At 44.4% G+C, this 11,401-nt stretch overlaps 1 protein-coding gene across 3 annotated transcripts; it reads right to left on the bottom strand.

Annotated features, from left to right (window-relative positions):
* Positions 1–2,381: 2,381 nt before the first annotated feature.
* SNRPB (small nuclear ribonucleoprotein polypeptides B and B1) lies at positions 2,382–11,401 on the bottom strand. 3 transcript variants are annotated; one of them, XM_032295624.1, is made up of 8 exons: positions 11,220–11,401; positions 8,014–8,165; positions 6,095–6,206; positions 4,508–4,660; positions 3,853–3,991; positions 3,399–3,524; positions 2,641–2,687; positions 2,382–2,541 (listed from the first exon to the last, which is right to left on the bottom strand). In XM_032295624.1, the coding sequence occupies exons 1-7, from the start codon at positions 11,220–11,222 to the stop codon at positions 2,677–2,679; spliced, it is 696 nt and encodes a 231-aa protein (XP_032151515.1). In that variant the 5' UTR covers positions 11,223–11,401; the 3' UTR covers positions 2,382–2,541; positions 2,641–2,676. The 3 variants fall into 3 exon arrangements, with proteins under 3 accessions (XP_032151515.1, XP_032151514.1, XP_032151513.1); XM_032295623.1 differs by having other exon boundaries at positions 2,384–2,687; XM_032295622.1 differs by lacking the exon at positions 2,641–2,687 and having other exon boundaries at positions 2,384–2,541.

Below are 11,401 nucleotides of genomic sequence, written 5' to 3'. Positions count from 1 at the left end.
CTTATTGCAGTTTTAAAATGCATTTCTTTAATAACCAATGATGTTGACCCAGTTTTTATGTGCTTTTTGGCCATTTGTGTATCTTTGGAGAAACATCTGTTTAATTCCTCTCATTTTTTAATTGGTTTATCTTTTTATTAATAATTCTTTATATAGTTCAAATAGCAAGCCCTTATCAGATTTAGTCTGCAAAACTATTCTCCCCTTCTGTAAGTTGTTTTTTCACATTCGTCACCACATTCTTGGATGTACAAGTTTTAAATTTCGATGAGGTTCTATTTATATTTTTCTTTTGTTGCTTCTTTTCAGTGTCTAATAATCCATTGCCAAATCCAAGGTCATGAGGACTTACCTGTTTTCTTCTAATAAGATCTGGCTCTTGTAGATTGTTTACCAATTTTGAGTTAATGAGTGGTATACTCTTCCATGTGATTACCCAGTTGTCCCAGCACCATCTGAAGACTCTTCTTTCCCCAGTAGATGGTTCTAGTACCATTATAGAAAATCAATTGACCATACGTGCAAGGGTTTATTTCTGTACTCTCATCTATCCATTGTCTATCGTTATGCCAGATGCAGTTTTGATTAAAACTTTATTTTTATTTTTATTTTTTGAGATGGAGTTTCACTCTTGTTACCCAGGCTGGAGTGCAATGGCACGATCTCAGCTCACCGCAACCTCCGCCTCCCGGGTTCAGGCAATTCTCCTGCCTCAGCCTCCTGAGTAGCTGGGATTACAGGCACGCGCCACCATGCCCAGCTAATGTTTTGTATTTTTAGTAGAGACGGGGTTTCACCATGTTGACCAGGATGGTCTCGATCTCTTGACCTCGTGATCCACCCGCCTCGGCCTCCCAAAGTGCTGGGATTACAGGCGTGAGCCACCGCGCCCGGCCGATTAAAACTTTTTAAGTCTTGTGAGACTTCTAACATGATCAAGGTTGTTTTGGCTATTCAAGGCCATCTTCAGCTTCATATATACAAGGATTAGCTTCTCCATTTCTGCAAGGACCACTTAATTATAGAGATTAAATTAAATGTTTGGAGACTATTATTTGCTACTATAATAGTTAAGTCTGCTGAACCATGAACATGTTCTGTCTTTCCTCATTTACTTAGTTTTCTTTCAGGATTTTTGTAGTTCTCAGTAGTCTCACCACCTTGGTTTGATTGATTCCTGGGTATTCTGGTACAGCATGCTTTGATTCATAGGTATTCTTTATGTTACCATCCTAACTGGAATTCTTTTCTATTTCCTTTTCAGATTGTTTGTTGCTGGCACATGAACAGTTTTTACGTGATCTTGTACCCTAAAACTTTGCTGAATTCATTCATTAGCTCTAGTAGCTATCTTGTAGATGTTTTGGGGTTTCCTACATACAAAATTGTAACTTCTGCAGAAGTAAGTTTTGCTTCTTCCTTTCCAATTCCAATTCTTCTTTTTCTTGCCTAATTGCTCTGGCTAGAACTTCCAGTACAATATTGAAGTGGCCAAAGTGGAAACCCTATTCTTGTTCCTAATTGTAAGGGTCAAGTTTTCAGTCTTTCACTATTATGTTTGCTGTTTCATAAATTTCTTAATCTTGTTTAAAAATTGCCTTCTGAGCTGGGTGCAGGGACTCATGACTTCAATCCCAGGCAGAGGCAGGATACCTGGAGGCCAGAAGTTTTGAGACTAGCCTGGGCAACATATTTGAGATCCCCATCTCTATTTAAAAAAAAAAAAAAAAAAACTCCCTTCTATTCCTAATTTGCTGGGTGTATGAAAGGGTGTTGAAATCATCTCAAATGTTTTTTCTACATCTATTGAGAAGACCCTATGAGGTTTCTCTTCTTCCGTTAATGAAGTAAGTTCTGTGGATTGCATTTACAATTATCTTCCCCTACCCAGTAACTTTAAAACACTGTTCTTATTTCTGTATCCTTAGAGCTTGATGCACTAAGTACTAGAGTACTGCTCAGTGAACACAGGCTTTGGGTGGAAGAAATCATGATACCACAACCCAAAAGTTGTATTAGGTTATACAGCATGTTACGTGTGTGACCTTGGCAGAAAGTTACACCAAAATTGTTCCTCTCCCAATAGAGTTAGTTTTCAGTTTCAGCATTTGCTTCCTGGAGGAGCTATCTAGAGAAGTGCCTTCCCAAGAAGATATTATGTATGGGTACTGATTTCAACAAAACTGATCTTTGAATTTGTAAGTGAAATGTTCGATTTTGTAATTATCTTAGTGTATGAGGGTGTACCGATGCAAATGAGTAGTAAAATATTTTATAGGGAAGAAGCTAAGATCAGGACTAATTTTTTTCCAAGGCAACCCTTCTTGACTCATTAAGCACCCAATATAGCAAAGACTTTTATAAAAATAAAGATACATATGTGCAATTATAATGTTCTCTTCAGAGTTTATTATAAACCAGTTTCAGAGGCCACAAGGAAATAAAAGGACTATGTACAGCCTTACGGGAAACAGGCAGGGAGCTGAGGAGGGCCAAGATGAGTCTAGGGCCTTGGTGGGCGCATTCCCGGGGGAGGGGGCCCTGTAAGGGAAACCAGACAACCCGGTGAGACTCCGCGAGCAACAGCATAACAAACAAACAGGTCTGTGGTAACGTGGCCCTGAGGAATCGAGCCCACACCTCTGCGGAGCTACTTCCATACTCTGTGGCCAAGGGTCAAAGAAGGCCTGAAGTAAGAGTAAGAAGTTTAGTCAGTGCCTGATCTGCAACTTGCATCCCCAACCCTGCCCCAGCCTCCCCCACCCTGCAGTCATGAAGTGAGTAGAGGGGTGTTCATGGCATATGTGCTAGCTGGGGACTTCTCTGAGGCTGACTGGGCTCCTATAAAAACCCATAAAGGAATAACCCAGACTAGAGAAACAGGGGTCACAAAGTTTGGCCATGGGTTATCTAAGGGGGAAAGAACACTAGGCTTGGAGTCCATACTGAGCTCTCTGGGGCTCTATTTTCTCATCCACGTGGGGACTGATCTCAGAATTTCTCCAACTCAAGTTAAAGAGAAATCCATAATAGTATAGCAAAGTCCAGAGCCCCTCTTAATTACTAGGCACTGTTGAACAAAAGAGCATAAGACAATCTCATAACTTTTATTAGGGATCCTCAGAATGCATTAGTCCTGAGGCCACTGCCTCAGATATTGAGAAATACCTGGGTACAGAGCTGCTCTAATTGTTCTAAGGGGGGAGGTAAGCCCAATTTCAGAAATATGTGTTCCCTCTGCTCTTTCCTTTCTGGACAAAGTTCTCCTCCAAGGGTTGATTTCCCTAGACTTAAGGCTTGAAGGCCCATGGAACATGGTTTAAATGCAACCTTCTCTCCATTTCCTGTCCCACTAGGTTCTAGGGAAAGAAGCCAAAGCCACCGCTGCAGGCACTTACCTCGCATCCCAGGGGGAGGAGGCCGCATTCCCGGAGGGGGCATGCCCATTGGAGTCCCTCTTCCAGGAGGGATCCCCATTGGGGGACCCATAGGAGGCCTCATACCAGGAGGTGGGCCCATCATGCCTGCAAAAGAAAAGCCCCAAGAACATGGCTCAAGCGTCTTATCTTGAAAAGGTAGCAAAAAAACTACAAAGCTGTCCACCAAGTTCTGAGACAGGTGGACCATTCCACCCTTCTCAGCAGCTCCCAGAAAGCTGACATTTGAGCCTAACACCTAGGGCTCCCAATGGCTCTTGTCCAACTAGTTTCATCAGTCACCACGCTGGATCTCAGAGTAATCCTGCTTAATTATACAAACTCATCATGAGTTTCCGTCAAGTTTGTATCTCATCATGAATCCAGCTAAGGCGTCTTCTATCAGTTAGCACTGATCTCCTTATGGGCTCCTCACCTGGAGGGGGTGCTCCTCGGCCCATAGGAGGGGGAGGACCCCCACGGCCTGGTGGGTACTGGGTAGGGGCCCCAGCAATACTGGCTGTGGCAGCAGCTGCAGCGGCTGCAACAGTGCCCCTTCCTTGTGGGGTCATCACCTAAGAAGACATAAGAAGAAACAGTTAGAAGAGTACGGTACAATGCAGCTTCCCACTCTTCTCCCCAACTTGGGGAAGGACAGCAGGAAATAGCGGACACCAAATCCCTTAATACTACAACTCTCAGCACCAGACTTCCCATCCAAAACCACATGTCTGAAAGATCAAGCTTGAATGCCCAACTCCCACCTTCTAAGCTTTAATGTAAGGACTTCCAATCCAGATGAGAGAAGGCAATCGCATTTTCAAATATGACTCATGATTTCAAATGTTGTCATGGAAATATTTTCCTTAAATATAGTTGGCTAATTCATACATCTCTTTAATAGCATCAACATAATTTACAATGGCAAATTTTCCTTTTCACTTGACTCTAGGGCCATGTCCAAAGCACAGTGACACATTGATAGTCTGACAATCACAGGTTGGTCACTCTGGACTCTTTTGACTGTGAGCCCTCCACTTTATCCTGTATTTCAGCCACCAGAAGGTGGTACCCTTTCCCCAACCCCTCACCTGTTGAGATGGCCCGCCAACCCCACGGACTGGCCCAGCAAGTCCTGCAGGAGCCTGGGGCATGGGAACCCCAGCTGGGATTCCTCTGCCAGCAGCCCTGCCAATCCCTGGACCCCCGGCAGCTCCAGCAAGTGGTACTCGAGCAATACCAGTCTGAAAAATAAAGAAACATGCTCAAATGCCCAGTGGCCTGAAGAATCAGACCATATACACTTTGGAATACCATTGACAAGTGAGCCCCTCAGATTTAGAGGGCATAGAAACAGCTTATAAATACTACCTTCTCATGTGTGCTAACACCATTCTTCCTCCATCCAAGACTATGAGTCTAGCTGTTATCCCTGAAGCAGGGTAGAACTTAAGAGTAAGTCTAGAGAAACATGCCACAACTCAACCAGCTACATGCACTCCTGTGAAAGTTAAACCAAGAGTAAAGGGCCAGGGTTCCACTCAGGGTTCAGTAGGCAAGGCATTAAAGGGACATGAGATCCATTCCCAGCTGATTCTAATCTGCTAGGTGACAACAGGCAAATAATCCCACAATCCTGGACTGAGTTGCCTTATCTGCAAATGATATGGTTATGGTATAACTGGTTGTGGTATCAAGAATTACAATGGGTTATATTAGGGCAGCCAATTCTACTGGAAGTCGGTACTAAGAGATTTGAATACGTACATGTGCTTTGAACCAAGATATGCTAACATCCCTTCCAGACATTTGTAATTGGAAAAGGCAGAAATGTAAAAATCTCCCAAACAGAAAATGACTAGGATAAACTTCTCTGTACTCACTTAAGAAAATCTTTCAGTCATTAGCCTGACTTTAAAAGTGTAAAGCAACTAGAAAAATGTTAACATTAAGTGAAAACGCAGAACATAATACAGGCATGTTATGTGTTAAGTACAAAAAACCCCATTATATATATGGTTTTTTAAAAAGTTAAGCAAGAAGATTATTCTCTTGATTAAAAATGTCTTGGAAAAGGGAAAGGGAAAACAAATTTGACCACATCTCTAAAAGGTGCTCTGTTTCTATGTGTAGCTTGGTGTCTACAGAATCAAGATTGTCAGATCTAATCTCAGTTTCCCCACTTAGCAGCCGTGACACCTTGGGCAAGTTACTAACCCCAGGTTTATTCTATTTATAAGGTGAGAATTTATCTCTAAAGACTTACAAGGACCAAATAAAATAATGAAGTGCTTGGCACAAAGCAGATTCTCAATAACTATGAACTATAACTGTACAAAACAAAATACATATCCTACTGTCTTGTAGTTAACTTTAAAATCCACCTAGGCTTTGTGGTCACATTAAGAACTGACCCAGATGGCCTCAGGTGCTTCCTCCACTGACTCACTATCTATATCAACTGAGAAAGAGGAAGAGATTTAAAGTCAGAAATACCCAAATTCTAGTTCCTTTTATCCACTTTCTTGCAGGGTAACTTCTAGGATTCCATTTATTATCTGAAAAAGGAGGCAAAATCCAGCGGTTGCCTGTGAGAACTGCAATGAAACAGAATCTAACACAGAGCCTGGCTCACGGTAGGACCTCCTTCCTCCACAAGGCTGTCTGCTCTGACTTACGTCTTTGGGAGGAGGTCCCTCTACTGTCATTGAGACCAGGTTCTCCCCTCGCAGCAGCACCAGACCAAGGACTCGCTTCTCTTCCCTTTCAGCTTGTTTGGAGTTCTTTGGCCTAAAGAGAGGTTTAGGAGAAGAAACAAAAAAAGTGTTAGAGGTGGGTAAAGTTCACCTGCCTAGTGGCCTCCAAGATTTACTTACACGACACCTCCTAACAAATGGTACACAAACTTTCCCAAGATAGCCCTCCTGGACAGTCTCTGCAGGCTGAACACATAACCTTTTAGGTGGCTGTCTACCTGTTTCCTACCATGCCAAGAGGACACACTGACCAAGAGATAGGACAGGGTCAACAATGCCCAGCCCTGGCCCAAATGCTAGTCCTCGTTAACTGCAAAGGCCCTTGCCTCAGCCAAGTCTTCTTTCTTATAACCCTATTCCCTCTCTGTAGCTTAGGTCTCACCAACATCAGGAAGCTACCTCAACAATTCCAAATGAATCCCACCCACCTCACTTATGCAGTGTCCTTCTAGTATCAATTCAACTGCATAGGCCTATAATTCTGTCCCTCATCTTACATGAAACACAAGCCATAGAAGGAAAAGTTTAAGAGAAATTTCACGTACATAGAAATTGAAATTGCACATCTGTCCCTCAAAAGCACAAAAACAGAATCCTCCGAACAGCAACAACCAGAAAAATATGAACAAAATATAAATGTGAAGTAGAAAAATAACTGCAACATAGGAAAATGGGGAAAAAAGCTAAAGCTAAGATCCTAAAAATAAAGGGGGAAAAAATAGCCTGATTTTAAAAAAGAACTCAAAAAGATTTTGTTTTGATATTTTACAGTCTATTAACTGGTTGTCTATGGATGGACAGTTTTTCCCTTTTCAGCTCACATTTTCTTTTTTTAAAGATAATAACCATGTATTGTCTTTTCATAATTAGACGCCCCCCAAAACAACAACAACAACAACAAAAAAAAACACCACACCCTTCTGGGTATTTTACTTTCTACTCATAGACTTCTTTGTACTTTCAAAAATACTTTCCAATAAACACTTTTTATCATCAGAAGGGAACTCTGGAGTAGCTCCATACTCATCTGTTGGCCCCTCTCCAGTATGTACCTGGCACCCAGGCATCCCTACTACATTTTTAAACTATACTTCTTGACCTTGGGCCACAGAAAAAATCAGCCCTCAAGAGATTCAAAGCGAATTCAAAGCAAGTGACTACATAGTATGGACAATGCATATGACAAAAGAACTGATGACCACAGAAGTCACATCATCTTTTTGTGCCTCAATTAGCCTTGAATGTAAAACATGATGGGAAGGTATATCATATCTTTTAAGGGGCCAAAAGCTTAAGATCTGTGAGACTCTAGGGAGTTAGCCAATAACTTATGGAATTGTAGCAAAGTAGAAAATATCTCCAATTGTTTGTATAAATGGCAACAAAAATCACTGGCCCCAAACCCACATGGGGAGCTGAGCACTTACCCTGAAGAGGGTCAGAGGCTTCTTAAAGCAGTTTCAGACCAGGCTGCATTGGGAGAGCCCTTTAGGCTACAGCTTTACAAATAGGCAATGAGGCCAGAAACTCAAGCTCTCCCCCCTCACACACCTGTGGGGAGAACATGAGAGCCCTTTACCCCAGTACCCAGGGGCACACAAAGTCAGAGAAACAAAAAGCCTAGCAGCCCTTCACACCTTGTACTTTGCTAGACCTAGAGAGCAAGGCTTGCTGGACTGAAAAAGATTTCTTAGTGTTCAATGTCCCCATTTAAGTCTGCCCTCTAAAACTGGAGAATAAACAGAGAATCAACTAGCTACATGGTAACCTCCATTACTTGGCCCACCCACTCAATCCATTCCCATCCTCCAGTCCCCACCACCCCACAGTCCACTCCTCACTTGATCTTCCTGAACTCATCACAGTCACAGAGGATCAAATTCATGTGCTTGTCAAAAGCCTTGAAGGTGCCAATGAAGATCCGGCCGTCCTGCAGGATGCACCTCATCCTGTAGTCAATATGCTGCAGCATCTTGCTGCTCTTGCCCACCGTCTGCAAGGAGAAATGGACAGGGATGAGACTCTGCTCTTCTGGACGCAGGCACCTCTTGCCCTCCCCAAAACTTCCAACATGGCCTTCTTGTCCATGTGTCCATCTTTCTCAGTAGATTCTTAGCTCAGTCTTCCAACCACAGCCCTTTCCTAGGAATTCTCCCATGCTACCCTGTTTTAGCCCTGATCTCTACCCAGTATCTGCTACTCGCTGTTCCTTTAAAATCAGTCTTTCTCATATTATAATTGCCTTTGTCTATGTGGTGTCAATGCAGGGATGAGAGTATAGGGTGTCCCCAAACTAATCCAATCCATCCATACTAAAGCCATCTGCCATTGTGCAGATAATGTGTGACTCAAGTGCTGTGAACACCCAAATCTCATTAAAAAGACAGTAAAGGAAGAGCTAGAATGGGTCTAAAACTAAAAATCTAATCACCAAGAAGCTGGTTTTTGTTGTTTTTTGGTTTTTTTTAAAGATGGGGTTGGCCAGGCGCGGTGGCTCACGCCTGTAATCCCAGCACTTTGGGAGGCCGAGGCGGGTGCATCACGAGGTCAAGAGATCAAGACCATCCTGGTCAACATGGTGAAACCCCGTCTCTACTAAAAATACAAAAAATTAGCTGAGCATGGTGGCGTGTGCCTGTAATCCCAGCTACTCAGGAGGCTGAGGCAGGAGAATTGCCTGAACCCAGGAGGCGGAGGTTGTGGTGAGCCGAGATCGCGCCATTGCACTCCAGCCTGGGTTAACAAGAGCGAAACTCCGTCTCAAAAAAAAAAAAAGATGGGGTTTCACCCTGATGGCCAGGCTGGTCTTGAACTCCTGACCTCAGGTGATCCACCCACCTCAGCCTCCCAAAGTGCTAGGATTACAGGCGTAAGCCACCGCACCCGGCCCCAAGAAGCTTGTTATCAGGAAGCAGATCAGCTTCAAGGTGGAGAATAAAATCCCTAAATCAAGAATTTGAGGCCAGGCGTGTTGGCTCACACCTATAATCCTAGCACTTTGGGAGCCAAGTCGGACAGATCACCTGAGGTCGGGGAGTTCAAGACCAGCCTGACCAACATGAAGAGACCCCGTCTCTACTAAAAATACAGATCAGCCAGGTGTGGTGGCACATGCCCATAATCCCAGCTATTCAGGAGGCTGAGGCAGGAGAATTGCTTGACCCGGGAGGTGGAGGTTGCGGTGAGCCGAGATCACGCCATTACTCTCCAGCCTGGGGAACAAGAGCAAAACTCCGTCTCAAAAAAAGAAAGAAAATTGTTAGTGTACCTCCAAGACTATATTTGGCAGAAGGAAAACAATACCTTGACTCCACACAAAGATATTGCCAGCCACCCTCAGGTTATGTGGTTCAGTTTCCCTTCAATGACCATTTTAATCATCATCTAACCACATGAGATATGAACCTTTAGGACAATACACTGGTCCAGATGAACTAATGTTTACTGGGTACTCACTATGTATCTGGTACTCACTGTGATAAGCACTGTACATCTCATTTAATCCTCAAAATTGGGCCCATTATTATCCCTATTTTACAGATGAGGCCACTAAGGCTGGAAAAGTTTAGGTAACTTGCCCAGTTTCACAGCTGGGAAGCTGTGTTGGAACCTAGACAGAATCAATCAAGTGCCTATTGTAACCAATTATCCAAACAATATCCTACCAGGTTTCCCTGCTTCCAGTACCATGGAATATACATGCCAGAGCTAGAGCGATCTTTCTAAACACAACTAAGTTTGTGTCACTTTGCTAGTTAAAATCCTTCAATGGGCAGGGCGTGGTGGCTCACACATGTAATCCCAGCACTTTGGGAGCCCGAAGCGGGTGGATCACCTGAGGTCAGGAGTTGGAGATCAGCCTGACCAACATGGTGAAACTCTGTCTCTACTAAAAATACAAAAAATTAGCAGGATGTGGTGGCAGGCGCCTGTAGTCCCAGCTACTCGGGAGGATGAAGCAGGAGAATCGCTTGAACCCGGGAGGTGGAGGCTGCAGTGAACCGAGATCGAGCCACTGTACTCCAGCCTGGGCAACAAAAGCAAAACTCCGTCTCAAAAACAAATAAAAATAAATTAAATTAAATCCTTCAATGACATGCCTCACCACCAACAGGGTAAAATAACATGCAAGGCTTTTAGTAACGAGCCTCCTGCCAATTCTTCCCATCTTCGCTACACCTTCTTCCTTTCTCCTCCAGCAACTTTTTCTCAGTCAAGAGACGCAGAAAAATCCGGTAACTTTTAAAATCATGCTACCTTTCAGCCTTTGTTCCTTCAGTTCTCCAGTAATATGCCCCCCATTTTCGCCAGGAACATTCTTGCTAATCTTTTAGGAATCTGCTCAGGAACGATCTATTTGAGAAAACATTCTCACCCCGCCCCTCACCGTTACTTTTACCGAATGACCACACTGATTTATATTATGAGTCCCCAACTACTTCTGTGAAGGAAGGAAACATATTTCATACAGTAGCCCCAGCGCCTGAGAAGTCAGACACAGGCAAACACAGAAATATGATGAACAACTGAGTCGAACTCTTCCTCCAAACATTCTTTATTACCCTCATCCTCCTTCCTCTCCATCCAGTAGACCCAGCAAGACTCTAACGTGGTCCACAAGCTCTTCCACCCACTTCCGCAACTCTTTCTCAGACTCACAACCTTTCACAAGTCTGAGCCTTTTACCGGGTCCCCGTGCGGCTGCAGTGCCTGCTCCGAAGCCCGAGACATATTTATTCGACGAAAGTTAACTTCGTGCCTACCGGGTCCCAGGCATTATGGCTACAGCGGTGTCGAGGGCCGCGGGTCTACCCTCGCCCCAGTCGAGCGACCTTGGCCTCCGTCCCCTGGTTCCAACCTTTTCCTCGACTCCATGCCTAACCTAACCGCCAAGGTCTGGGTCTTTCCCGCCCAGACCGAGCGGCCTCGGCCCAGGCCTTCACCACCGTAAGTGACTCCAACCCACAGCTTCCTCCCCAGTCAGTCGCGGTTCCCACTACACAACAGACTCGAAAGCTCCCGCGCCGCCAGCCTGTGCCCTCCTCACCATGGCGGCGGTTCTGATGGCTCCGATCCCCGCTGGATTCGCTCCACAGAGGCCTAGCCTCTAGCCTGCAACCCGACTTCCCGCCGCTGCTACCGGAAATGCAGCAACACGTAAAATGCGGTCGGGTAAAAATCTACTTCCGGTCCGGACAGGGAGCCCTAGAGTTCCGGCCCTGGGAGCTG

The sequence above is a fragment of the Sapajus apella genome, unplaced genomic scaffold (assembly GCF_009761245.1).
Source record: "Sapajus apella isolate SASKATOON/1434 unplaced genomic scaffold, GSC_monkey_1.0 scaffold33, whole genome shotgun sequence".
Lineage (NCBI taxonomy): Eukaryota > Metazoa > Chordata > Mammalia > Primates > Cebidae > Sapajus > Sapajus apella.
Note: the sequence above shows the minus strand (reverse complement) of the source record. Positions and strands in the feature narration are given on the sequence as shown.

Excerpts from the sequence above, each read along its gene's own strand:
- SNRPB (XM_032295622.1), bottom strand. Across the intron at positions 3,992-4,507 it reads TTGGCGGGCCATCTCAACAG|GTGATGACCCCACAAGGAAG; the intron begins GTGAGGGGTTGG and ends ATGTCTTCTTAG. Across the intron at positions 2,542-3,398 it reads TCCTCCCCCTGGGATGCGAG|GGCCCCCTCCCCCGGGAATG; the intron begins GTAAGTGCCTGC and ends TTTCCCTTACAG.